This window comes from Ailuropoda melanoleuca, chromosome 8 (assembly GCF_002007445.2).
Source record: "Ailuropoda melanoleuca isolate Jingjing chromosome 8, ASM200744v2, whole genome shotgun sequence".
Classification (NCBI taxonomy): Eukaryota; Metazoa; Chordata; class Mammalia; order Carnivora; family Ursidae; genus Ailuropoda; species Ailuropoda melanoleuca.
Window position 1 is genome coordinate 46,774,980 of NC_048225.1, and position 27,786 is coordinate 46,802,765.

The 27,786-nt window shown below is 40.3% G+C and overlaps 1 protein-coding gene across 1 annotated transcript in view; it reads left to right on the top strand.

Moving 5' to 3' along the window:
• Positions 1-6,518: 6,518 nt before the first annotated feature.
• The window catches only part of FAM181B (family with sequence similarity 181 member B), a 23,118-nt gene continuing 1,850 nt past the window's right edge, over positions 6,519-27,786 (top strand). Inside the window, exon 1 of the mRNA XM_034667596.1 lies at positions 6,519-6,581. Coding sequence (XP_034523487.1) covers positions 6,519-6,581 — 63 coding nt within the window. The remainder of the gene's footprint in view (positions 6,582-27,786) is intronic.

Below are 27,786 nucleotides of genomic sequence, written 5' to 3' on the forward strand. Positions count from 1 at the left end.
ATTGATGGTGTTGAGTTTAACTATGTCTTTACTGATATTCTGCCCACTGGATCTGGGATATTGAAGTCTCAAACTTAAAAATAAATTTATCCACTTCTTGCACTTCTATCAGTTTTTGCCTCATGTATTTTGACACTCTGTTGTTAGGTGCATGTGTGTTAAGGGCTGTTATGCATTCTTGGAGCATTGACCCCTTTATCATTATATAATGTCCCTATTTATCTCTGATAATTTTCCTATCAGTCTGCTCTGTATAAAATTAATATAGCTAATTCCACTTTTTAAAAAAAATTAGTTCAACCATGGTGTATTTTTCTCTATTTACTTTTTTAATAGTGAAAAACAGTATATTTAGATGAAGCCAGTTTAGATGACCCAGTTTTGTTGGCAACATCTAAAGCATCATAGTAAGGAGCCAGTTGAACATATGCCTTCTTCTCTCCATTGGGCCTGATCAAAGTGTTGACCTTGGCCACGTCAATCTCATAGAATGTCTTCACAGCCTGTTTGATCTGGTGTTTGTTGGCCTTGACATCTACAATGAACACAAGTGTGTGGTTGTCTTCTATTTTCTTCATGACTCACTGGATAGTCAGGGGGAACTTGATGATGGCACAGTGATTGAACTTGTTTCTCCTAGGGCCTCTCTTCTCAGGATGTTTGGGCTGCCTTTATTTTATTTTATTTAAAAGATTTTATTTATTTATTTGATACAGAGAGAGACAGCCAGTGAGAGAGGGAACACAAGCAGGGGGAGTGGGAGAGGAAGAAGCAGGCTCCCAAAAGAGCATGGAGCCCAACATGGAGCTCGATCCCAGAACCCTGGGATCACGCCCTGAGCTGAAGGCAGACGCTTAACGACTGAGCCACCCAGGTGCCCCTGGGCTGACTTTAGATACACAATGTCTTGGGCCATCAGAATGTAGGTGATGTGAAGACCTTTGTGTGTGTGTGTGTGTGTGTGTGTGACTGTGGATGCTTTTCAGCACCACTTTCTTGGCCTTCAAAACTTTGGCTTCAGCTTTGGGAGTGGCAGGGGCTTCCTTCTTCACCTTCAGTGCCATCTGAAAAGGCTCCATCCATTTACTTTTAATCTATATGTGCTTTATATTTAAAGTGGGCTTCCTCTGTGGTCCATATATACAATGGAATATTACTCAGGCTATCAGAAAGAACAAATTCTCAACATTTGCTGCAACATGGACGGCACTGGATGAGATAATGCTAAGTGAAATAAGTCAAGCAGAGAAAGACAATTATCATATGATTTCTCTCATCTATGGAACATAAGAACTAGGATGATCGGTAGGGGAAGAAAGGGATAAAGAAAGGGGGGGTAATCAGAAGGGGGAATGAAGCATGAGAGACTATGGACTCTGAGAAACAAACTGAGGGCCTCAGAGGGGAGGGGGTGGGGGATTGGGATAGACTGGTGATGGGTAGTAAGGAGGGCACGTATTGCATGGTGCACTGGGTGTTATACGCAACTAATGAAGCATCGAACTTTACATCGGAAACCGGGGATGTACTGTATGGTGACTAAGATAATATAATAAAAAAATAATTAAAATAAAAAAATAAAATAAAAAAATAATGTGGCTTCCTGTAGACAAAATATAGTTAGGTCTTATTTTTTAATCCACTCTAAAACCTCTGTCTTTAAATTGATGCATTAGACCACTATTGTTCAAAGTGGTTATTGATAGAGTTGGATTATCTACCATATTTATTGCTGTTTACTATTTGTTGCCCCTAGTCTTTGCTCCTTTTTGTGTGTGTGTATGGTATGCTCTTTTTCTGCCTTTTTGTGGTTTTTAACTGAGTATTTTATATGATTCCATTTTCTCTCTTTTCTTAGCCCATCAGTTATACCTCTTTTTTTTACTTTTTTTAGTGGTTGCTCTAGAGTTCGCAACATACACTTACAACTAATCTAAGTCTACTTTCAAATAATACTATATTGCTTTATGCATAGCATAAGTACCTTATAATAAGCAAACTAATCCTAACGTCTCCTTCCTATCCCTTGTATCATTGCTGTCATTCATTTCATTTATAGATAAGCATATATATATATATATCCACACACATATACATAGCATACATAATCAAATACATTATTGCTATTATTATTTTGAACAAACTGTTGTCTGTTAGACCAGTTAAGGATAAGAAAAATAAAAATTTAAAAACAAAAAGAAAAATAAAAGTTTTTTTTTTAGACTTTACTTATTCCTTCTCCTTTGCTCTTTATGTAGATACAAGATTCTGACCTATATTATTTTCTCTCTCCTAAAGAACTTCTTTTAACATTTTTTTCAGGGTAGATCTACTACCAACAAATTGCCTCAATGTTTGTTTGTATGGGGAAGTCTTTATTTCTCCCTCACTCGAAGGATAAGTTTATAGGGTATGGAATTTTAGGTTGGTGTTTTTTTCTTAAACATTTTAAATATTTCCCTCTACCATCTTCTTGCTTGCATGGTTTGTGAGAAGTTGAATGTACTTTTACCTTTGCTTCCCTATAGGTAATAAGGCTTTTTCCCCTCTGGCTTCTTGTGGGATGTTTTCTTTATCTTTGATTTTCTATAGTTCGAAAATGATATCCTGAAGTGAGTTTTTGGTTTGTTTTGACATTTATCCTGCTTACTATTCCCTGATCTTCCTGTGATTTGATGTCTAACATTAATTTGGGAGAAATTTTCAGTCAGTATTATTTCAAACATTTCTTCTGTTCCTTTTTCTTCTCCTTCTGGTATTTTCCATATTTATGTTATACCTTTGGTAATTGTCCCACAACTCTTAGATATTCTGTTCTGTTTTTTCCCGTCTTTTTTCTCTTTGTCTCTTAGTTTTGGTTGTTTCTATTGAGATATTCTCAAACTTAGAGACTCTTCCCTTGGCCTGCCCATCTATTAATAAGCCCATCAAAAGCATCCTTTATTTCTGTTACAATGTTTTGAATCTCTAGCATTTTTTTGTGGGGGAGGATGGTCCTTAGAATTTCCATTTCTCTGCTTATATCACCCAACTGTTCTTTTTTTTTTTTTAAAGATTTTATTTATTTATTCGACAGAGATAGAGACAGCCAGCGAGAATGGGAGCACAAGCAGGGAGTGGGAGAGGAAGAAGCAGGCTCGCTATAGCAGAGGAGCCTGATGTGGGGCTCGATCCCATAACGCCAGGATCACGCCCTGAGCCGAAGGCAGACGCTTAACTGCTGTGCCACCCAGGTGCCCCCACCCATCTGTTCTTGAGTGCTATCTACTTTATTCATGAGATCTGTTAGCATACTAATCATAGTTAAATTCCTGGTCTGATAATTCTAATATCCCTGCCATATATGAGTCTGGTTCTGATGCTTGCTGTGTCACTTCAAACTATGTTTTTGCTTTTTAGTATGCCTTGTAATTTTTCTTGATAGTTGAACATTAGGTACTGGGTAAGAGGAACTAAATAGGACTTTAGTAATGAGGTGGAGAGGTGTGGGGGGAGGGGAAGCATTTTATAGATCTATGATTAGGTTTCAGTCTTTTTGTGGACTATGAACTTCACAAGTGCTTCTCAGGGTTTTTTCCCCCCTCCCCTCAAGGGGGACAGGATAGTTCATGTGAGGTGGAGTTGGATATTTCCCTTTCTCCAGGTAGGTCAGGCTCTGGTTAGTTTTTCCTGAGGGCAGAACTTGTTCAGAACAGAATGCTCTGGCATATTTCAAGGTGGGTCTTTTTCTCCTGCCCCTGCTAGAAGCACAAGAGGATTTTTTTCCTTATTTACTATGAGAACTGGTTGACCTCCAGGAACTGAAACTTACACAATTTGGGGGGAATCCCATGATGACAGGCTCCCCCTGAAGTTTTTATCTCTCAGGGTTTTCTACATTGAGCCCCCACCATTTTGCAATTACAGTTCAGGTTATCTTACCCCAGCATTGATCCCATGGACATCTCTGCTCCAGTAAGTGTGATTCTTTGTATTTGCCTGTCCTTCCAATTTTGGGGATTTGCTCTGTGACCTTACTTCTCTTATGGATCTAAAAAGAGTTGTTGATTTTTCAGATTTTTCGGCGTTTTACTTATTTGAATGGGGTAGCAATTCCTTATAGCTAGGGCCCAGAAATCTCTTAGCTTTCTATGTATAGCTTTTGGTGAAATTATTTGGCTTCAAAAACAATAAATCTAATCCTTTTCCCAAATGATGTATTTTAAATATGTGAAGAAAGCTATTATGTTGTTTCTTATTTTCCCTGGGCTAACATCCTCCTTTCCTTGTCTCACATTCCCTTTTTTCTCTTTCCTTATCTTCCTTTCCCTCCTTCTCTTTCTTTTATTCCCTTGTCAAATAGTTATTAAACCTCCACCTATCACACTTTCTCTTAGGCACTGAGGATAACTTCTTTCCTTTCCTCAGAAAAATTATGCATTGGTAGGGAAAAAAAGCACATAAGATTTTATTCATTAAAATGAATAGAAGAATTAATAAATGTTATGAATCCTATAGGAGCATACTTTCTCCTGTGCTTTGATTTTGATCACCATTGCTTTCCCAGTCATTTTCCTTTAGATAAGCTGTATCATAGTAACATTCTCCTTAACTTGTAGTCTGGCTGTAGTCAAATCTGTGCAGATTCAGAAAATTCTCTTATCTCCACCTTTAAGCTAAATATCTTTTGAATAGTTTAGTGTTTGCTTATGTAGGACTAAGTCATGACTGGGAGAGTGTGTTTGAATGACTGATGCCACATGTAAAAGTTGGACTGGTCTGATATGTATTTTCTAATGAATATTTACTCCATTGCTAAATGTCAAAACATAATGAAGCCACACAATCCACACAGGACGGCATAGCCATTTTGGAGTCCGGAGATCTTTAATGGAAGGTGAATGAAACTTTGTTTATTCCGATGCGGGTGTAGACCCTAACAACCATCAGGGCTCACAGTGGCCAAGGTCCATCCTAGAATTTGTTAAACTAGGCAGCAGTTTTATTATGAATCCAGAATTTCATGGTGTGGAGAGCCCATGATTTATTTCGGTTGACCGTGACTCATTAATGGTAGATGAACGAAGAATAAAACAATACAATTTACTGGGTCACCATAGTTACTATTTAAAATGAATACATGCACAGATTTATTTTTTTCAACTTCAGGATATTCTCAAGGTGGCTTTGAATCGACTAACGCAGAATCCTAAAAAATTAAATCGATGGCTTAGAATTCAAATGGAAAAGTAGGTTTCAGAAAGAGAGCATATAACTTCTTAGAAAGGAAGTTTTGCCTTTTCTATACAGCTTTGCAACTGAAAATCTGTGTTTGGATTCCAGTGACCCTGAACAATAAGGGTGGAAGTGGGCCTTTATTTATTTCACATTGCCTTTCAGATTTCTTTTTAAATTCCCTGTGATGAGTGACTGTCGTTTTTTGATGGTCAAACGATGCTTAACGATGAAAATGAGAAAAGACCTTGACTAGGGTAGTGAAGCCTGTAACATACCCAGGAGCACATTCTATATAGAGATTTGAAAACACGAAGGACAGGGAAGCATGTTAAGAAGAATTCCCAGCTCACAGCAGCTTAGTGGAGAAAAGCTAAGATCACCATATGGTTAATCTGCCTGCCAAAGCACAGTGGCTATTGGTTCTTGCACCTGACAGTTATTGGAAACTATAACATTCCAGCACCTGTTAGTAGACGTTCTCTCTCACCATGCCAGGAAGTTATATAACTCAGAAACAGACGTTGAAGAGAAAATTCTTTGGAGCACTTACATGTACTTCTGAAAGTCGCAGACTTCAAAGAGAGACTACTGAGTCAGATGTCAGAGCACACTACTTAAATCAAATATCTAACTCTGAGGTGTTGTGTGAGGAGAAACAATTGGATTCCTCCCAGAGAAATTTCTTATCCCTGAAAGAGAGCAGAAAAACTGAAAAGAATGGTTCTTGGTCCTTTGAATGTTCCAAGACTGAAGGAGAAATCCTGGTCTTAAAATACTTGAAACATTTTAAACAAACAAACAACACTTCTTGTGACATATTGCAGTCTCCTCGTATTTCCTTCTCAAAATGAGATCATTCCTTTGCACCATTTAAGAGCTCGAGACACACTCTGTGATGGTGAATAAAAAGCGCCACTATCTCAGGCCTGCCTTCTGAGCTTTTATGTCTCATTGCCTGTCACAAGGAAGCTTCCTGGACATTTTACACTTTTAAAAACTTCAATTCAATAAAAATGAAGATTTTCCTTTTAGGTCACCATTTCTTCTGGCAGACTGAGTCTAAAATGCACTTTATTTCCCTTTAATTTAACAGCTCCAGCAGCTTTTCCAGTTAAATCGACTGTTCATTATTGAGCCCCATTTATGAAGGGGCTGTGCAGTGCAGTTTAATGAATCCTTGGCACAAAGCTCCCTTTCAGGACTGGGAAAGAATAGGGGCTGTTCAGGCCCTGTAGGGCTGTATGTCAAAGCCAGCCCATAATGCCTGTCAGCCAAGGGCAGAAATTCCCACTGATATAAGAATGTGCAAGAAATCAACTTTCACCACCGAAGAGCAGATTAAGACACGATCAGGAAATGAGACTGTAGGTTTAGAACAGTGACACCTGTTTGAACAGAGGGATTTTCCCATCCCTTGATCACTGTGTGCCTGGAGTGGGGGCTGGTAGAGGCAGCAATGCAGCTGAGGCCTCAAAGCCTTCCAGGGTCTTCTGAGAGGAGAAGGAAAGACCAAAAGACCATTGTGGGTGGGGGCACCTTTGGGCCAGGTCTTGTGCTGAGAACTTTCACATTGTTTTTTCTACTTTACTCCTCATAAGAAGCCTATGAGGATTATTTACATGTAGCAAGGGAGGAAACAAAGGCTCACAGGGATTTCATTTCTGGTTCAAGGTTACACTGCTAATTAGCCACTAAATGGCAATGAGGAGATGGAACGTAGGCCTGTCTGGCTCCCGAGTGTCAGTCTTTTCTAGTTCTCTGAAGTGAGGCTCATCAATAGATTTGGTCCTTTGGAAATACCCAAGTTCTAGTCACTAGGAATAGTTAAAAGTTTTTGATTTCATGGGATATACATTGATTGCCTACTAGGTGCCAGGCATATGTGACACACACTGGGATTATAGGCAGATGAGCCACGGCACGAAAGTATGAGGAGTGGGAGTTATGGGCTTTCTAGAGTGCTAGACAGGCCTGGGTTTGAATCCTAGCTCTGATGATACATAACTTGCATACCTTTCAGACCTGGGAAACCTTGGGAAAGTCCCTCTCACTAAGCCTTGACTCTGCTGCTCTTTCCCCCAGCCTTCTCCCCAGCAACAAGGGATGGTGGTTCTGGTGACTGTGGTATTGCTGACTACTCTCCTAAGGGTAACACTGTCCAGATGATTTCTATAGAAAGGAGTCTTGCATCCCTTTGTGTAGATAACCTGAGATCCCCTAATTATCAAACGGCTGTGTGGATTCTTTTTATTTGTTATTATATGTAGGCTCCAAACCCAGCGTGGAGCCCAAACACAGGGCTTGATCCCACAACCCTGAGATTGAGACTTGAGGTGAGATCAAGAGTCAGACGCTTAACCCGCTGAGCCACCCAGATGCCCCATGTGGATTGGCTTTCTTTTGGCATCATGGAGGAGATCAAGCCTGATGAAGTATAATTTTTAAAAAGGTAAAATCATGACTCTCAGGCAAATATAAATGAACGATATGTAAAAGAATCTATTTAACTCTTAGCAAGGAAACCATCAAGATGTTATGATTTGTTCAAAGAACATTTAAAAAGCCAGGTATATACTATTGCAATATTAGGGTAAGTTTACTGGATTACATAAAAACTGAGCTATAAATCTTTGTGGTTCCATGAATAGAAATTATTTGCATATCTACTAGGCAAATCTCTACCAGGTAATAAGTAATTTTATTAAATCTGGAATCTTCAACTATTGGCAAATGGTGAGAAAAATTGAATTCATTACTGTAGACAATCTCTGGGTGGTCTTTGTGCCTGCGTAACATTGAAAGTATGCGGGACTCACTTTTTAGCCTCATTTCTAAGATTTTCATAACTTTTCTGATAAGACTTATATTTTATAGACAAGTAAATTTGAACTCACCTAGAGAGAGGAAATGATTTTCCCACATCATAATGACTCATTAGCGAAGCCAGAACTAAAACTGAGGTCTCCTCTCTCCCTAAAAGTATTGTTCCACTTTACTGTTGTAGAACCATATAGCAAGCCTGTCTCCTCCACTAGAGACCAGAGAAGGAGAGGACTTGCACTTTTCTGATTGCAAAGAATGAAGAGGCATGTATTTTCTAGGGTAGCATTTAAATATGGGAACAAGAAATAAATGCTAATTGATCTATTTGACTAAGATACAAATAGGAAGTTAATTTTGGGGTTTACATCTTACTAACAGCACAGAGGTAGTTCAGTTCCTCAGATAGGGATCCCTGGAAACAGACCTTGAATTGGAGTTGTGTGCTGAAGGTTGATTGAGGGGGACTCTCTTCCCTATCCCTAGGGAAGAGAGGAAGTCAAGACTGGGCAGAAGGTGACCTGCTATCAGCCTCAGCTGATCTTGTGGAAAGTCCTGGATCCAGGATGGTCTTTCACACTTGATTCAAATTGAAGCAAGGTGGTGGGAGGGACGGGTTCTGGCGCTTGTAACCCCGCATCAGCCAATCATTGGTCTCTGGTGCACTTGGGGAAGGATATGACCTTGGGCAAGGCAGTTTCCCTCAGCTGTGGGCAATGCTTGGTGAGAGCTCCAGCTGTCAGCCATCAGCAGGCAATAATGTCAGCCGCCAGGGGATGGGTTCTTCAGCACCCAGAGGGGATCTGGGCAGAGGATCATGATTTTTATTACAAGTTTAGCTGTAATAAAAAGATTTCCACTCAAGGGCCAATTACACTTCAGTGTAATTATTAATAAGTATATTACCTTTTATTCTCAAAAATATACTCCCTTGGAAAATCAGTGTTATGGTCACCCTAAGAAAGAAGTTCTCAATCTTGCCATTCCTGACTCTGTCTTCTGAAAAGTGCTCCCTTCTCTCTGGACCCTATTTGAGATAAATAGATTCATACCCTCAGTGCATTTAGACTCTCAAAGACTGGCAGAGAGGGTTTTCTGTAGCAATTTCTGCTTTTGCTTAGCAACACAAAACTCTCCTGAGGCATAGGTGCAAACATCCTAGCAGCCTTTCTAGAATAGGCAAAGAGTTGGTGGAGGATGGAGATATAAGGCAAAGTACTGGGAGAATAAAACAAATTATAACCACAGAAAATTATTCTGCCACATGGTAAAGCAGAACTTTGTAGGTATAGCTACCATCTGGCCCAGCTAAAGACATGTTGACCCTGCATTTAAAATCAGAGATTCTTTTTCTTTAAAAAAATTTTTTTTAAAGATTTGTTTATTTAGGGGCACCTGGGTGGCTTGGATAAGTGTCTGCCTTCGGCTCAGGTTATGATCCCAGCGTCCTGGAATCGAGTCCTGCATCCGGCTCCTTGCTCAGTGGGGAGCCTGCTTCTCCCTCTGCCTGCCATTCCCCCTACTTGTGCTCTCTCTGACAAATAAATAAATAAAATCTAAAAAAAAAAGATTTATTTATTTGAGAGAGAGAGAAAGAGAGAGGGAGAGCATATGTGGGAGGGGCAGAGGAGGAGGCAGAGGGATAGGGAGAGAGAATCTCAAACAGACTGTACTGAGTGCGGAGCCTGATGTGGGACCGGATCTCAGGACTCTGAGATCATAACCTGAGTCGAAACCAAGAGTCAGGTGCTTAACAACTGTGCCACCCAGCACCCCTAAAATCAGATATTCTTAAGTCTGGAAGGGAATGTAGGGATCATCTATCCATTTTAGAGATGGGAGATAGGCCAAGGTTACACTCTAAGTACTTGTAAAGCTGGGATCAGGACACGGTTTCTTAAATCTCCCAGTCTAGAGCTTCTTCCACTGGACCAGCTTCTGTTCGCCAAGGAGAAATTAGCAGAGTCTGTAGCAGTGACAACAACATGGAGGCAGCAATTTGGCTTTGGATAAAAGGGAAAGATTGCTCTGAGACCTGGGATGACTTGGCAGAGGGGCTGGCAAGAAAACTGCTATACACAAGAGCATGGGCCTTATTTCTCCTCTGTAAACAGAGCATGGCATCAGGTTGGGGGCCAAAGTCTTCTCTGGTGCCAGGAAAGTGACAAATGCTAAAACTGCTACCATGGACAAGGCAGTGTGCCACATGCCATGGAACACAAAGATAAATAAGCTCCTCTGCTCAGAAATCTCCAGGGGTTCTCTCTGTTTTCATTAGATCAAGTCTAAGCTCCTCTGCACAGCATTTGACCCTTTCTGATCTTCTCTCTTCTACTCCCTGCCTCACACCCTATATTCCAGCCGCATGGTACTGCCACAATTACCCTGATGCTACCCTGCAGTTTTATATCTCCATGTCCTGTCTCATGAGGACTCTTTTTAGGATGCCCAACCCCCCACTTTCTTAAAGAGTTATAGTTACCGAATCTCCTTATCCTTTACGGCACATATCAATGGCATCTTCTTCATGAAGTCTTCTTCCCTTTCTGTGCTCCAGTAACAACCTGCTTGTGCCTCTACTCAAACACTGTCCTAAGGACAGAAGGCATGTCTATGGCATTTCTCCATGCCTATAGCATGGTGTCGCTAGGATGCTGCAGGTGCTCGGCAAATGTCTGCTGAATGAGTAAACTGACATGACAGTGGGACTCAGGTAAATCCCTGGGAATATGTCTGTCTTCTGAGGACCAGGACTTACTTAGGTATGTTCTGGTGCTTATGATGGTGCCTAGCACATAGTAGCCCCCAATAGATATTTCTTAAGTGACAGAGATAATCAAGTACACAAATAGCTGATTTGTGGCAAACTGGGCATGGGGCCAGTGGATTTAGATTTGAAGCTAAACGCTGTCCGTAGTAGCTCTTTGACCACCGGCAAGCTGCGAAGCTCTGTGCTTTAGGTGCCTTCAGTAAAACGGGGATGATATTAACTACCTGAAAGGATGACTGTAAGGATTAAATGAACAATGAAGGCGCCTGATATGCTTCGGATGTACAGGGGAAGCTCAGTAAATGCTCGTTGAGTGAATGGATGAATGAAGAAAGAAGTGTCACTGGAGAGATGGAGGTAAAGTATCAGGAAAGTAGGAGGGAAGGAGACAGAGCAGCTGGAGTTGGTGGTAACAGAGACTTAGGTGGGTTTTTGAAAAAGGTTAATATTTGAAAGCAGACTAGGATTTTCAGAAAGGGCAATGGAATTAGTGATACCCTGATTCTGCCCTATAGAAAAATTATCTAGTATGTTTTCAGCCACCCCAAAGGATATGCCCAACGAAAGTCACTTTAATAATGATGAGGAAAGACCAAGCATAATTTAGTAAAACAAGCCTTAAGCAGGGGAGTCTAAATTCAAGTTCTCTTTTCATAAAAGTCATTTTGAGGGGTTGGGGGAGGCAGATGGAAAGATAGGTGTGGAATCCTAAGACTTGAAATCTCCCCCTTAATTCATTTCCTCCCTGATGCTGTCAGGAAATGCTTTCCGGAAAGAACGGGCAGGTTTAATGCAATTATGTTGTGTTGGCCCTCCCCAGCTTGGCCATGTGCTAGGCAACTCCAGCTGGCCTCACACAAGAGAAAACAAACTTCAGCTGCCCCTTGGGCCGTTGTTTTAGCACTCCGCAGAGAAGGGTTCCAGTGGCTGATCCGAGCTGCTTAAGCTGTTTAATTGAATGAATTCAACCTCGTATAATAGGATCTAGGTCTTTAAGCGTTTCTGTCTGGCATACCGGATATTGGGCTGAGGGCTGCTCAAGTTACCCAGGCTTGCTGAGACCCTGAGTGTCTCTGATTTCCGCAGTTGTCACATTCTGGTGTAAACTTCGGCAGGTTCAGAGCAGCCTTATGCCGTGCCCTGATGGATATTGTGCCACACTGATCCAATGTTTAATTCTGTAAGAGGGGTACGTGCTATCAGGTATTTGAATGAAGTCTGAACCAAAGAAGATTCCACATGCAGGGACTTGTGTAATTTTCCCCATTTTCTTCTTAATGGGAACTCAGCACACATGCATGTCACCAATTTTTTAAGATATAATTCATATGCCACAAAAAGACACCCTTTTAAAGTGTACAATTCAGTGGTTTTTAGTATATTAACAAAGCTATGCACCCATCATCACTATCTAATTCCAGAACATTTTCATCATCCCAAAAAGAAACCCCATGACCATTAATACAAGTCACCAATTTTAGGTAAATGAAATAAAGTTAAAAAAATGAATGATAGATTATAGCAAGAAACACAGCTTTAAAAAGTAATAAAACGGGTGGGCGGATGGGGTAACTGGGTGATGGACATTAAGGAGGCATGTGATAGAATAAGCAGTGGGTATTATATAAGACTGATGAATCACTGACCTCTACCTCTGAAACTAATAGTCCATTATGTTAATTTTTAAAAAACTAATAACAATACTTCATATGAGTTCGAGGGATGAAATCATATGCATTCACTGAAGTAATTATATCCAGATCAATAACAGATTGCTTCAGCTATAGGTCAGATTCTATAATTAGGTAATTTTTCTTATTCTGTATTTATACTAAATTAGAAATGCTAACTCCCAATTATAGCTTGTTGGGAACAACAGCAATTGTCCGTTCTGTTAGACAGCTCTGGATATTTGGGTCAAACAAGGCATCTTATCCACTATATACCCATCCGCCGTCCTTCCCCCTTCCTCCCTGCAAACAGAACGCGATCTGTTTGGGTGTTGGGCAGAGATCCCTCCATCTCAGTAAGCATAGATGCCTAGGCAGCTCCAGGGATAGATTATAATTGGTCTAAACAAAGCGAGGTAATATCCTTTTCCTTGGTTATTGAGTAGTGTAAGGGTAAGCATGTAATCTAGTTTTGGCTAGTGAGATATTTTCTGGGAAGGGCGACCCTTTATGTATAAAATCATAAGGCCTCCCGAGGAAAAGGCCCTTTGTCCTTTTGGAATAACGGTGTGATGTTTGAAAGTGAATCAGCTGTCTTGCAACCATGCAGCACCCATGTAAGGATGACAACTAACACATTAAGGAAGATGGAGCAGAAAAATAAGTCTGGGATCATGGTGATAACAACAGCTGAACCAATGCTGGAATTTGCTCACATTAGGATCTCGTTCTCTTTTCTTTCTTTCTTTCTTTCTTTCTTTCTTTCTTTCTTTCTTTCTTTCTTTCTTTCTTTCTTTCTTTCTTTCTTTCATCATCCACCTACCTAGTTTTCTATGACTATCAGCCCAATTGTAAAGACCTAGAAGTAATAGAGATTTTTAATTCAACATCCCATCAGATGTTAATTTTATAAGCATAACATACTTGAACATTTTAATTTGGGAAATAACGGTGCATGAACTTCCAATTCTAATTTTAGCCGCATTTGGTTCTAGAAAGTAGTTTTTAATACTCCATTGCAGTGTGTTGATATATTTTGAAATATTTTTCAATAATATGCCTTTAATTTCTTTCTTGGGTAAGTGAAGAAAATCATTACCTAAAAGGAAAAAATCAGGCTGCTTTAAACCACAGTCCTATTCCTAAAAATCCTGTTATCTTATCCGCAACATAAAATATTTTTGATATCTCGGCTGGAAATTACTGATAAGGCCTGCCTAGTCAGGATACTGAATATGTTGCTAAGATAAGGCATTTGAGAAATATCCTTGACATTGTTACAAGTTAGCATTATAGTGTCATAATTTCCATTTGGAATAAAGTAATTGCCAACTAAATGAAAAAGCTCTTGTAGAATTACTTTTTAAATTTAGATTTTAATGTGTTATTAAAATGAATATGTACATGGTTTATAAAGGAAAAAAGTTTTATGATTTTCTTCTCCATTATCCCTACTTCTGACTCTCACTTTAAACATTTTTTTAAAGATTTTATGTATTTATTTGAGAGAGAGAGAGAGTGAGCACGAGCAGGGTGAGGGGCAGAGGGAGAAGCAGGCTCTCTGCTGAACAGGGAGCCTGATGTGGGGCTCCATCCCGGGACTCCAGAATCATGACCTGAGCTGAAGGCAGATGTTTAACCTATGGAGCCACCCAGGTGCCCTCTCACTTTAAACATGTAAAAACTATTTCTTCTTTCTACTTTTACCTACATATTTCAAAATAATTGTATGGAGATGCACTGCCCAGATCCCCCCTCAAGATAGGTCTCATTGCCTAGCTGATGCCAATATGGCGAGCAGACAGTGTTCGGGGGTAGCTTGCTCAGGCTTCCTCCTCTTCTAAGCTGAGATCACACTCTCACTGAGATGACCGCTTCAGATGATGGCCGCACAAAGTGGTAGACGCAAAGGCCTAGCTACTTCTGCCTAGCGTAGTGCCCCTTTAATGAGTCGTCTTAGCTGCAGACATCTCCTGCGGGCTTGCAGAGACTTCTGTCAGATCCACCGAACTATATCTGAGGCCCTCCCTGCTGGACTTGGCTTCCTCTTTCCTTTCTTTTCAGAGGTCTCAGATCTGCATTGGAGTCTGAAGGCTCTCCTTGTCCAGCTCTGCTTTCTCTTCCTTTAATCTTTTGTGTTACCCCTCAAAAGGCCGCCTTCCCTGAAACTATTGCTTATAGAACACTTACACCTTTTCCACTGGTGGGGTGCTGCCCCTCTAACTTTTCCCAGTCCTCTGCATGTAGTTCCAGCATGAAGTTGGATTAAATAAATATTCAGTGATTATTCTATTATTGTGTAAGTATTCTTCACAGCTCATTTATATTTTACTGAAATTTCTTGTGCAGTTTATTGTTTTACCCAAAGTTAATGACTGCCTTATTTGGGGAGGGGGGACTTAGTTTTCTATGTACATTTCGCTAGTTCTTCCCTAAACACATTAACAGAAGGGTAACACCTTCTTATAGAATTTAGAATGCTTTTTTTTTTAAAAGATTTTATTTATTTATTTGACAGAGAGAGAGACAGCCAGCGAGAGAGGGAACACAGGCAGGGGAAGTGGGAGAGGAAGAAGCAGGCTCCCAGCGGAGGAGCCTGATGCGTGGCTGGATCCCAGGACTCTGGGATCACGCCCTGAGCTGAAGGCAGATGCTTAACAACTGAGCCACCCAGGCGCCCCTAGAATACTTTCAATTGCAAGTACCATCATGACCAACTAAGAGTAGCCTAAACAAAAGAGGTTTATTATCTCACTCTTTTTAAAAAATTATTTATTTATTTATTTATTTAATCATGACCTGAACCGAAGGCAGATGCTTAACTGACTGAGCCATCCAGGCACCCCCTATTATCTTACTCTTAAAGAAGTCTGTATCTTAAAAAAAGGGGGGGGAAGGGAGCACCTGGGTGGCTCAGTCAGTTAAGCATCTGCCTTCGGCCCAGGTCATGATTCCTGGATCCTGGGATGGCCCAGGTCATGATTCCAGGATCCTGGGATCGAGACCTGCATCGGGCTCCCTGCTCACTGGGGAGTCTGCTCTCCCTCTGCCCCTCCCCACCTTGCATACTTGCTCTCTTTCTTTCTTTCTCTCTCTTGCAAAAATAAATAAATAAAACCTTAAAATAAAAAAAAGAAGTCTGTAGCTAGGGAGTTTGAGGGTTGGTTAATTCAGTGACATTATAATGTCATTGAGGATCCAGTGCTTTTCACATTTCTGGTCTGCCAACCTCAGCATGTTGATTTTTGTTTTTTAGGCTTTCCCCTTTGTGGTTATAAGATGGCTGCCATAACTCCAAGTATCACTTATATATGAACAAAGGCAGGAAGGGGAACATTTCTTCCTCTCTCTTTCCTTTCTTTCTGTTTATCTCTCTTTTTGATATGTAGGTAAGGGGGGGCTTTCCTAGAATTCCAAGAGTAGTTTCTCCTAATGTCTTATTGGCCCAGATTGGACCTCAAGCCATGCTGTAGTTAAAAGAGAGGTGCAATTGTATGTCATATTCAGTTTCCACAGGATTAGGTGGGCTGTGTCAGGTAAGAATTAGTGTGGGATATTGAAAGCAGTGAGGGGGGTGCCTGGGTGGCTCAGTCATTAAGCGTCTGCCTTAGGCTCAGGGTATGATCCCGGAGTCCTGGGATCTCCACCGGGAGCCTGCTTCTTCCACTCCCACTCCCCCTGCCTATGTTCCCTGTCTCGCTGGCTGTCTCTCTGTCAAATAAATACATAAAATCTTTAATTTAAAAAAAATGAAAGCAGTGAGGGTATCTGCCACCTCCCACCATCATGGTCAAATACCTAAGTATATCTATCACTTCCATTTATTTTTCTTGGAGATATCCCCTCCTTCTCCTGGACTTCTCCATTCTCCTGTCTCAGTTTGGACAGATTGTCATCGTTCGGCCTGCTATGTGGTTATTATTGCCATGCTTCTCTTGGTTATCAATCAGGGAATTCTATTTGATTCTATCTCATGATGGACCCCTGTTTTCTGAATACTCTTTTCTTCTTTTTTTCATGAAGCACGTTATTCAGTGGTTCCCTGAGAAGTTTCTTGAGAGACAATTTTATAAGGTATTATATGTCTGAATATGTTGCTATTCTACACTCATGGTTGAGTGATCACTGGGTTTGGTATAAAATTCTAAGTAGGAAATAATTTTCTCTAAGATTTTTAAGGTCATTGTTCCATTGTTTCCAAGATCCAGTGCTGTTAATGAGAGGTCTGATGTTATTTTTTTATTTTTATTTTTTTTTAGAAAGAGAGTGAGAGAGCAAATGTCAGAAGGGGGAGTGCAGAGGGAAAGGAGAGAGAATTTTTTTTTAATGGTTCCTAACTTCTGTAATTTTATTTTTCATTTTCTGAAATAAACCACTAGATTAATTGCCAACTTTTATATTTTTGTAATCACAACTTTGTAGTATAGCTTGAAATCAGGCAACATGATGCCCCCAGCTTTGTTTTTTCTTTTCAACAATTCCTTGGTGATTCGGGGCCTTTTCTAGTTCCACACAAATTTAAGGGCTGTTTGTTCCAGCTCTTTGAAAAATGTCATTGCTATTTTGATCGGGATGGCATTGAAAGTGTAGATTGCTCTGGGTAGCATAGAAATTTAACTATGTTTATTCTTCTGATCCATGACCATGGAATATTTTTCCATCTTTTTGTGTCTTCTTCAATGTCTTTCAAGAGTGATCTGTAATTTCTAGAATATAGATCCTTTACCTCTCTGGTTAATTCCGAGATATCATATGATTTTTGGTGCTATTGTAAATGGAATCGATTCCCTAATTTCTCTTTCTTCAGTCTCGTTAGTGTATAGAAATGCAACTGATTTCGGAGCATTGATTTTGTATCCCGCCACATTACTGAATTGTTCTATAATTCTAGTAATTTGGGGGTGGAGTCTTTTGGGTTTTCCATATAGAGTATCATGTCATCTGCGAAGAGAGACAGTTGGACTTCTTCTTTGCCGATTTGGATATGGCGAGAGTGGGCATCCTTGTCGTGTTCCTGATATTAAGGGAAAGACGTTCAGCTTTTCCCCATTGAGAATGATATTCGCTGTAGGCTTTTCATAGATGGTTTTTATGAAATTGAGGAATGTACCCTCTATCCCTACACTCTGAAGGGTTTTAATCAGGAAAGGAGGCTGTATTTTGTCAAATGCTTTTTCTGCATCAATTCACTCTGAAGGGTTTTAATCAGGAAAGGAGGCTGTATTTTGTCAAATGCTTTTTCTGCATCAATTGAGAGGATCATATGGTTCTTAACTCTTTTTTTGTTGATATGATCTATCACCCTGATCGATTTGCGAATGTTGAGCCACCCTTGCATCCCTGGGATAAAACCCACTTGGTCATCATGGATAATCCTTTTAATGTACTGTTGGATCCTGTTAGCTAGGATCTTGTTGAGAATTTTGGCGTCCATATTCGTCAGGGATATTGGTCTGTAATTCTCCTTTTTGATGGGGTCTTTGCCTGGTTTGGGGATCAAGGTAATATTGGCCTCATAGAATGAGTTAGGTAGTTTTCCTTCTGTTTCTATTTTTTGAAACAGCTTCAGGAGAATAGGTATTATTTTTTTTACAATAATTTTTTATTATATTATGTTAGTCACCATACAGTACATCCCTAGTTTTTGATGTAAAGTTCCACGATTCATTACTTGCGTATAACACCCAGTGCACCATGAAATATGTGCCCTCCTTAATACCCATCACCAGCCTATCCCATTCCCCCACCCCCTCCCCTCTGAAGCCCTCAGTTTGTTTCCCAGAGTCCATAGTCTCTCATGGTTCATTCCCTCTTCTGTTTACCCCCCCTTTCTTCTTCCCTTTCTTCTCCTACCGATCTTCCTACTTCTTATGTTCCATAAATGAGAGAAATCATATGATAATTGTCTTTCTCTGCTTGACTTATTTCGCTTAGCATTATCGAGGAGAGAGAATCTTAAGCCGGCTCCATGGGCTCAGGGTAGGGCTGGATCTCACAACCACGAGATCATGATCTGAGCTGAAATCACAAAACCTTAAATGACTGAGCCACCCTGGTGCCACTAGCTCTGATGTTTTTCTGATTCCATTTTTATTTTTATTTTTTGTACATGATATTTACTTTTACCTAGAGTCCTTTATTCCTTGATATTCTAAAAATTTCTAAAATGCTTTGGTGTGGGTCTTTTTTCATTAACTTTGCTAGGCATTTAGTAGGTTCTTTTAATTTGCAAATGCATATTTTTCAGGTCTACAAAATTTCCTCGTTTTATTTCTTTGATAATATTTTCTTCTCCATTTTGTCTATTCTCTTTTCTGAAATTCCTTGAGGCTTAATGTTGAGCATCTCTTTGATTTTTTGTTCTAAGAGATTTCCTCAACTTCACCTTCTAATCCTTCTATTGACTTTTTAAAATGTAGTACCACAAATTTCTAAGAGCTCATTCTTGTTTTTGATTCCCTTCCCTTTTTTGGTATCATCTAATTCTTGTTTCATGATTGTAATATTTTCTCTCATATCTTTAATCTTATTTTATCTCTTTAAATTGTAATTTATATGGAAGTTTTCCTGTTTTTTGCATTGTCAGTTTCCTCTGAGATCCTCATCCCCCAGGGTTTTTGTTTTTGTTTTGTTTTGTTTGTCTCTGCCATCAATGTTGAAGACATTGCCAAAATATTTGATGAACCTTGGATGACAATTTATTTTTTAAAATGGATAACTATGGGGCACCTGGGTGGCACAGCGGTTAAGCGTCTGCCTTCAGCTCAGGGCGTGATCCCGGCGTTATGGGATCGAGCCCCACATCAGGCTCCTCTGCTATGAGCCTGCTTCTTCCTCTCCCATTCCTCCTGCTTGTGTTCCCTCTCTCACTGGCTGTCTCTATCTCTGTCAAATAAATAAATAAAATCTTTAAAAAAAAATAAATAAAATGGATAACTAAAAAGCTTATTGGAAATCCATCCAATTTTTTCTCATGTGCTATTAACCCTTCAGAGAAGACTACTCCAATTTCCTGATTGAGGAATAGATAACCTGCTGCAAACATTCTAGAAACTAACTGAAAAGGTTGAGGGTCATTATTGATAATGCGGAACCTCATTTAATCCTCTGTTTTCAGTACGATGTCTCATTGCCAAATTTCCATTGCCCAAGGAATCCACCAGACTGGAAACAGTCTGGTTCAATTCCATAGGAAATAAAAACTTTGTTTCCAAATCCAATTAGAAGAGAGGTTGTTTTGTGACTACATGGGATGGGGAAGGGGTCTTAGAACTTAACTGCTTCTGACACAGGCTTTCAACCAATTCTCCTATTTTCAGTCTCCCTCCTCAAGTATTTGCTTTCTCAAATACTGAAGCTTTCCTGGGTTCTGTGGCCCAAATCAGCTAGCTTCCAAATTTCTTCATCCTTTTTCTTTTCTTTTTTGGTGTTTTACAAATTATTATACTTACAGATACGTTTATGCCAGCATGTACATTTTATATTTTCATTTGTCTTGTTCACTATATATAATATATAATGTTTTTTATATTTTTCTCACTAATTTAGTACTACAAAAACTGTTTTGAAGCCATTGGTCTACTTTCATAGATTTGAGACCCAGATGTGTACTATATTAATAACGAAGAGAATGAAAATGTAACCAACAAAAACTGTAATGTGTAAATTACATAAAAATGAAGTGAAAAGCACATCTGTTAACTGAATGGTCACATAATTTAGCTGGAACAAACATGCAGTCCTTGTAATACATGTGTAATCACTAGGATATGATTATAAAGAATAAACTATGATTTCTATGAGAGTCATAATTAATTTTTTCTTAAAGATTTTATTTATTTATTTGACAGAGATAGAGACAGCCAGCGAGAGAGGGAACACAAGCAGGGGGAGTGGGAGAGGAAGAAGCAGGCTCCTAGTGGAGGAGCCTGATGTGGGGCTCGATCCCATAACGCCGGGATCACGCCCTGAGCCGAAGGCAGATGCTTAACCACTGTGCCACCCAGGCACCCCTCATAATTAATTTTTAATTTAAAGTTTATAGAATATGTACACAAAATGGGTTCAGCTCTTTTTTCTTTGAAATCACTGAGGATCACCTGAGCAATCAATCATTGGTGACAAGCAGGGGATGGAGGGCACAGTTTAGGAAACACTGACTCAGTGATTGTTTAGGGTAGGAGAATCTAATGTTGATTTTATGCATGTACTCCTTGCTGCCCCGGTTTAGCAATATTCTGGAAAGCTCATAGCATTTTTTAAAAAATTGAAACAACAGAGATTGGTAGGATGCTTCCCAGTTTGCAAAGTGCTTTCACATCCATTATCTCATTTGAAGTGGGCAGGGCAGGGATTATCTTGCTCAAGAGATATTTCCAGGGTGTTCAGTTAGAATGAGGGCTTTCTGTTTAGTTGCTTCGAAAGATTTATTGGAGTGTGGGGCTCTTCCTTTACGGTGAAGGCTATTATTTAACAAAGAGCCCATGAAACTTGTTTCATAACAAACCATCCCAGAACTTACTGGCTTAGAACCAAAAATTACCATTTCATATGGTTGTGTAGGTTGGGAATGCCAGCGGTTCTTTTGCAGGTCTTTCCTGGAACCACTCATGTGACTTCAGTTATTTAATGATTTGACTGGGTTTGGAGGGTGCAGAATGGCCTCACTGGCATGTCTTGCAGTGGTGCTGCCTGTCATCAGGGGTAACTTGATTCTCCTGGGATTGTTCATAGTGTGGGGTCTCAGTGTCCCAAGAGTATGAAAGTGGAAGCTGTCAAATCTCTTACGTTGACAATTGCAAAGGCTGGAACTTGTGTACTGTCTCTAGCACGGATTTAAAGGTGTGGAGAAATAAACTCCATGGGAAGAGTTCCAGTGTCACATTGCAAAGGGGTTTGGATCCAGGGATCAGTGATTCATTGAGGCCATTCTTTTTTTTTTTTTTTCCTTTTATTAAGTAGGCTCCATGCTAGGGGTGGAGCCCAATGTGGGGCTTGAACTCATGACCCTGAAATCAAGACCTGAGCTGAGATCAAGAGTCAGACACTGAACCAACCCACCCAAGCACCCTGGGGCCATTCTTATAATAATCAACCACAGCTACTGTGTATGAAGATTGTTCATTCCATCTTACATTTTTCTCTTCATGAGAACCCTTGAAAGAAATACATGACTGGCTCTAGTATGGAGGATCCTTCTATTTATTCTAAGCAATTCATAAAGTTAGTAGATCTTGGTTTTTTACAATGAAGCTATTCATTATAGCACTGTTGGCCTGGAAAAACCCCAGCTGAGTTAATCATAAGAGCACTGGTTGAATAAACTGTGGTAGATCCGCTCAGTGGAATATTACACGACTGTAAAAGAAAATGAATGAAGATATATTATTACTAAATGAAAAAAAAACAAGGTAGAGGAAAACAAGTATAATAACAATATGATTATCTAACAAAGAATAAGCCTGAACCCAAAGAAAACAACAACGATTACTTATAGGAAGAAGGTATAGAAGATAGGGTAGAGGGGCTACAATGGAAGCTAGCCCTCCCCGAATATGTCTTGTGGTGTAGTTTTAATTCTGAAACCATGTAAATTTTTAAAAATTATGAAACAAAATCAAAGATTTATAAAGCAATTTTTTATATAAAGCAAAGTAAAACAAATGAACCTACCTTTTTATTGAATTGGTGGCATAACTACATAGGATTTTTTTTTTTTTTACAATTTTATTTATTTGTAAGAGAGAGAGAGCCAGTGAGCACAAGCAGGGGCAGGGGCAGGCAGAGGGAGAAGCAGGCTCCCCGCTGAGCAAGGAGCCTGATGTGGGACTTGATCCCAGGACCCTGGGATCCTGACCTGAACTGAAGGCAGATGCTTAACCTACTGAGCCACCCAGGCATCCCCACATAGGATTTTTTGAAGTGAATTTAAAACATAGTAATTGGACTGTTCCTCACTAGTGGGATATGTTTGGAGGACAAAAGGATGCCAAAAAAAAAAAAAAAAAAAGAAGAAGAAGAAGGAAAGAAAAAGAATTGAATTGTTTGAAGTGATTATACTATTAGTAAGAATATTGGCATTGCTATTATGAAAGAATTATACATATTGTAGCATATATTCTATAGGGTGTGTGCGTGTGTGTGTGTGTGCACGCACACTACAGCATAAAAAAGAACTTGAATCTGATCAAGACTCTACATCTGCTTCCCATTTACAGGCAACAGGGGCCAGAGAAACATGTTAAATGACACTGTGGAGATAAATGCAACTAACCAAGTTCTGAATGTGGGAAAGATGACAAGGCCATGACCAGTTTCTTCAACAAACCAATTGCAGAGAAAACAAAAACTGGAGGCAACATAGATTAAAAGAGATCAAGTGATGTATCAAATCAATTCTCTGCTATTTCTTCCATTGAGGGTTGGATTCTAATTTCCCTCCCCTTGAATCTGAGCTGGACTTAGTGACTTGCTTGACCAGTAGAATATAGTGAAAATAACATGCTGGGAATTCTGGGACTATTTCATAAGAAGCCTGGGAGTTGCCAGATGGGGCGACTTACAGCACTGTCTCTGGGATCTCTGAGCCTCCTTGTAGGAAGTCTGAGTACTCGTAGATCGGTATATTGCAGAGGCCAGGAGATGTGGGCATGGGTGCAGTCATGTGAATGACACCATCTTGGATCCTCCAGACCAGCCATAGTCGATGTGGAATGAACCAAAAGGATTACTCAGCCAAGGATTGCTCAAATTACTAATCCATAATATGGTGAGGTATAATAAAATGTCGTTTGTTTTTAGCTGCTCAGTTTTGGAACTGTTTGCTCCACAATTATAGATAACCAGAATAACATCTAATGTTTTAAGATGGACATTAAGATCTAGTGGTAGTAGAATGTGGTTTGCAGGAGGAAAGGATGAGAAAGAAAACATCCATTTTTGGATGTGCACAGTTTGTGAGGTAATGTTATTTCACGATGAAAATGATAATAAATAGTGTGATGAAATTGAGGAATTGATTTATTTTATTTGAAGCTTCAAAAATAGCTATGGGAAATTGGTATGGGGGGAAGAGAGAAAGAGAGAGAGATGCATAATTATTTTTCCCTTTATGAATGTGCATTCCTGACATCTCTGAGGACTAAGATTGTCCTGCAGGGAGTATGATTAAAGTTACAAAGAGGAAAACAAAATAAGTAAGTCAGCTCTTGATCCTGCTGCTATATTTACCCACAAGAAAGGAGGCAGCTCTCAGGTGGGCTTTTGTCTAAGTAATGTCCTGAAATCCAAGTGTAAAAGAACAATATGAAATCTCAATTCTCCCAAACGGTTTGGGGCAGTTCAGCCCTTGAGCCCCTGGGGGGTTTGGTTCCCAAGGAGACTAATCCCACTTGCTTAGCATTAGGTATCACTGGGGCAAAAGAGCTCTAGTTTAGAGCTGTGCAGAGAGGCCCTCGTGCAGGCTGGAGCTGGGTCCCTCTGCCCCATAGGAAGTGAAATGTATTGATGTCAAAGCCATTCAAGTGAGCGTGCTCACTCAGGGTGTAGGAGGAGGGGCTGATGGGCCTGGCAGGAGCTGGCCACTGACTGCTGAAACTAATTTCATCCCAGATAGAGCTCTTCCCCAAAGGAAAGTAGATCAAGGGGAAAAGTATCTGAGACCATGTGGTGGGGTCTCCATGTACAATTAGTTGGATATTGGAAGCTCTAAGGATTTATTTTGGCCTCAGGTACTAGTTATTTCAAGTAGAAGTTGTTCTTTGTTGCCTTATTATCTACAGTTTTCCATAAACACCCTTACTTTCATACGACCATGCCTCTGTCCAGGCTGTTCCCACAGATATGGCTTGCTTGCTCGGTACACTCAAATGTATCATTTAAATCTTAGCTCAGATGCTACCTGTCTATGCAGGCTCCTCTGACTTTTCTGAGCAGATTTGAGGGTCCTCTGATCCCGTCAACTATTGCACCTTTAAGTTACTTCCATTGAGACATGTATTGCATTATAGTACAATGACTTGTTTGCATGTCTGTCTTTCCACCAGAAAAGGTAGAGATCATGGCTTCTTATCTCTGTATTCCCCAGTCCTAGCGCCAACACTGTTGGTGTCAATAATATCTGAATGAATAACTGACTAGATGGATATTTTATGTATAAGGATCAATTTCGTGAATCAGCCTACAGAACTTCTAAGCCACGAATATCTTATATATGTGTATTTAGAGCTTTATGGTTGACAAAGAACTTCCTCTTGCATTAGCTCATGGATTTTCACAATAGCCTTACCAAATAAGTTCACACTGTTATTCCCATATCATAGATGGGAACACTGGACTTTTCTATAATCAATTGGATAATAAAAGGCGGGATTGGAGTCCAGTCTTCATCTCAGGCTCTAATTTCAGCTCTCCCTCTGCTACATTACATTGCCTTTTTCTAAGTTTCTACAGCCTGCAAGTGGAGCTGCTCTCTTGCATTTGAAAATAGTCACTTTGTTAGGGGAAAGGACAGATGACGCTGATTTTATAGAGGGATGTGTTGGTAAGAAACTGGTGAGGCCTAAGGAATCAAGAACATGGATATTTGTTGAGCCGCTCTTTCATGCCAGGAGCTTTCATATACACCAGCTCACCAAGATCTTTGAGGAGTTGAAATGATCTTTATTGCACAAATGAGAAGAGTAAGACTCAGAGGTATTATTTGCCTGTTATGTCATGTAATTCTCACAAAGACTCTGAGAACAGTTATAACCATTCCCATTTTTCAGATAAGGAAACTGAGCCTTGGGAAGATGAACTGACTTGTCCAAGGATATTCACCTAGCAAGTGGCAGGCCAGAATTTGAACCTGGCCTCATCTAACTCCAAATCCACTCTGAGCTAAAAACTCCAATGATCTGGAAATGAAGAGACTTTTACATATGACACCTTTCATATTCCATTTATTTCGAATTTGATTATGTTAGGGCTTGGTTAACTCTCTGCAGATTAAGAGAGATTTTTTTCAGACTAAAGATAACAAATGTAATTACATTGTATGCAGTCTGTGTCTGGGGATTTGTAAAACTTGCTCAGTTAAAAGAAGGTGAAAAAAAGAGTGTTCCTAGCTGCCAGACCTGGAGGCCTGTGGAATGGTCCTATCAAAAAGGGGAAGGTAAATGCTGACATCCACATCTGACAGGTGAGAAACACAACTCAATAACAGGCTCACACAATTTTCTTCGTGCAAATGTCACCAAGAGTAAAACAGATAGTCCAATGACCAAAGACAAAATTCTGCATGTAACTCTAATGAAAGGTACATTATAATTGAGCCACCTTAATTAAAAAAATAAAAAGTTTGATTCAGCTATGTGGGCTTACGAAGTGTCTACTTCATCTCCTAAATGAAGAGTGCTCATTTGGCTTCTCTTCTTTGGTAAGTCTGTGCCTTCAGGGTGCTCAAAAATCATTTTGCTATATCCTGAAAAATGAGGCTTATAAGAAAAGAGTTTTATAAGAGATGGTCTGGGGGTGCCTGGGTGGCTCAGTCGTTAAGCGTCTGCCTTCAGCTCAGGGCGTGATCCCAGCGTTCTGGGATCGAGCCCCACATCAGGCTCCTCCACTGGGAGCCTGCTTCTTCCTCTCCCACTCCCCCTGCTTGTGTTCCCTCTCTGGCTGTCTCTCCCTCTGTCAAATAAATAAATAAAATCTTTTAAAAAAATAAGAAATGGTCTGTATCTCCCTGGGCAGACTCTGCATCTAAAGTATCATAACTTATTTGTTTATTTTTAAAGATTTATTCATTTATTTTGGGGGAAGGGGCAAAGGGAGAGGGAGAGAGAGAATCTCAAGCAGACTCCCTGCTGAGGGAGGAGCTCAATCTCACAATCCTGAGCTCATGACCGGAGCTGAAATCAAGAGTCAGTCACTTAACCGACCGAGCCACCCAGGTATCCTATCATAATTTATCTAGAGAACACTTTATCACACACCTTATATGTCTATTCTATCACCGTGTCTTCATATATGTGATCTCATTGAATCCTCATGAACACCCTGTGACAGAAAAGACACATAAGGGAATATAGTCACCTCTTTGTGTTTTAGAGAAAGAAGGGTGAGTACTCATCACAGGGTATGCAAGAGTCAACAGATAAGGATTTTTTGCATGATGTTTCCTTTAAATATGACAAGTGCCCCATGAGGTGGGTGACCTTACCTGCATTTAATGTGAGTAAATTAAGGCAGAGAGAGGTTGGTTTGGCCAAAGCCATGTACTTATCAGAATATGGATTTTAACCCAAATCACAGAGCTACTGAGTGGTGGAGCTAAGACAGAATGGGGAACAGACCCATCTTCTCTGAGTCATCTCCATAGTCTGCCATATTGCTCAGTTTCTCTAACCCAAGAGGATCGCAGAGGTGAAATTGGGTCCAAGTGAACTTCAGGCCGATCCTTGAAATGCAACAGAAGTTCCAAAAGGACAACTTAAATGGCATGACAAGTAGGGGAGAGGTTCCCATCCATATTTTGTCCTAAGATGCTGAAAGTTTTATACACACACAGGCTTCTCTCTGAAGCACCAGCTGGCTTAGGGTAGTGACCCCATTCTCCTTTGCCTCCTGCTGTTTATCTACAATTCTAAAAGATGGGCCAAGTGCTTGCCCTAATTTACTATAAGCTAATTGTTACTTCTAACAACGGAAAGAAGAGTATAATAGAAATAGGGTAGAAGAAAGAGCACGGGTCTTGAGAGTCCTGTGGAAACCCCAATTAGAGTCTTAGGAGCAGGTCTATAGCTTGAAGAGACACTAGTTTCCTTCTCTCATCATATAGATGAGGAGGAGGGGGGCAAGAGAAAGCGCAGGTTCTGTCAAGGACTTAGGAATGGCTTTGGAGTTGAACTGGACTGGATATGGCTTAGGCCAACTCACCGAACCTCTCTAAAGGCTGCTTCTTTATTTGTTAGATGGTGATAATAATAAGCACTTATTATTAATAAGGGATATTGCTCAAAAATTAAATGTGATAATGCACACACAGAGCCTGGCATAAGCAAGCCGCAGTAGCTGGTGGCTATTACTGTTACCAGAGCAGGGGGCTGACCCAGCTCTCTGGACTCCTGCCTTCTCAGCCTCAGAGTCTCCCACGCCAGAGCGCCGTGGTACAGGAGCTGGAGTTTGACAACAGGCCATCTCATCCTCGCCTCGTGCTGGCTGCTGCAGCTAGCCAAGAGAAACGCCGCAGGGAAACGAAGGGGTTAAAGCGATGAGAAAGCCCACAAAGCTAGAAAAACTACTCCCCCCCCCACCCCGCCCCCGGCCTGG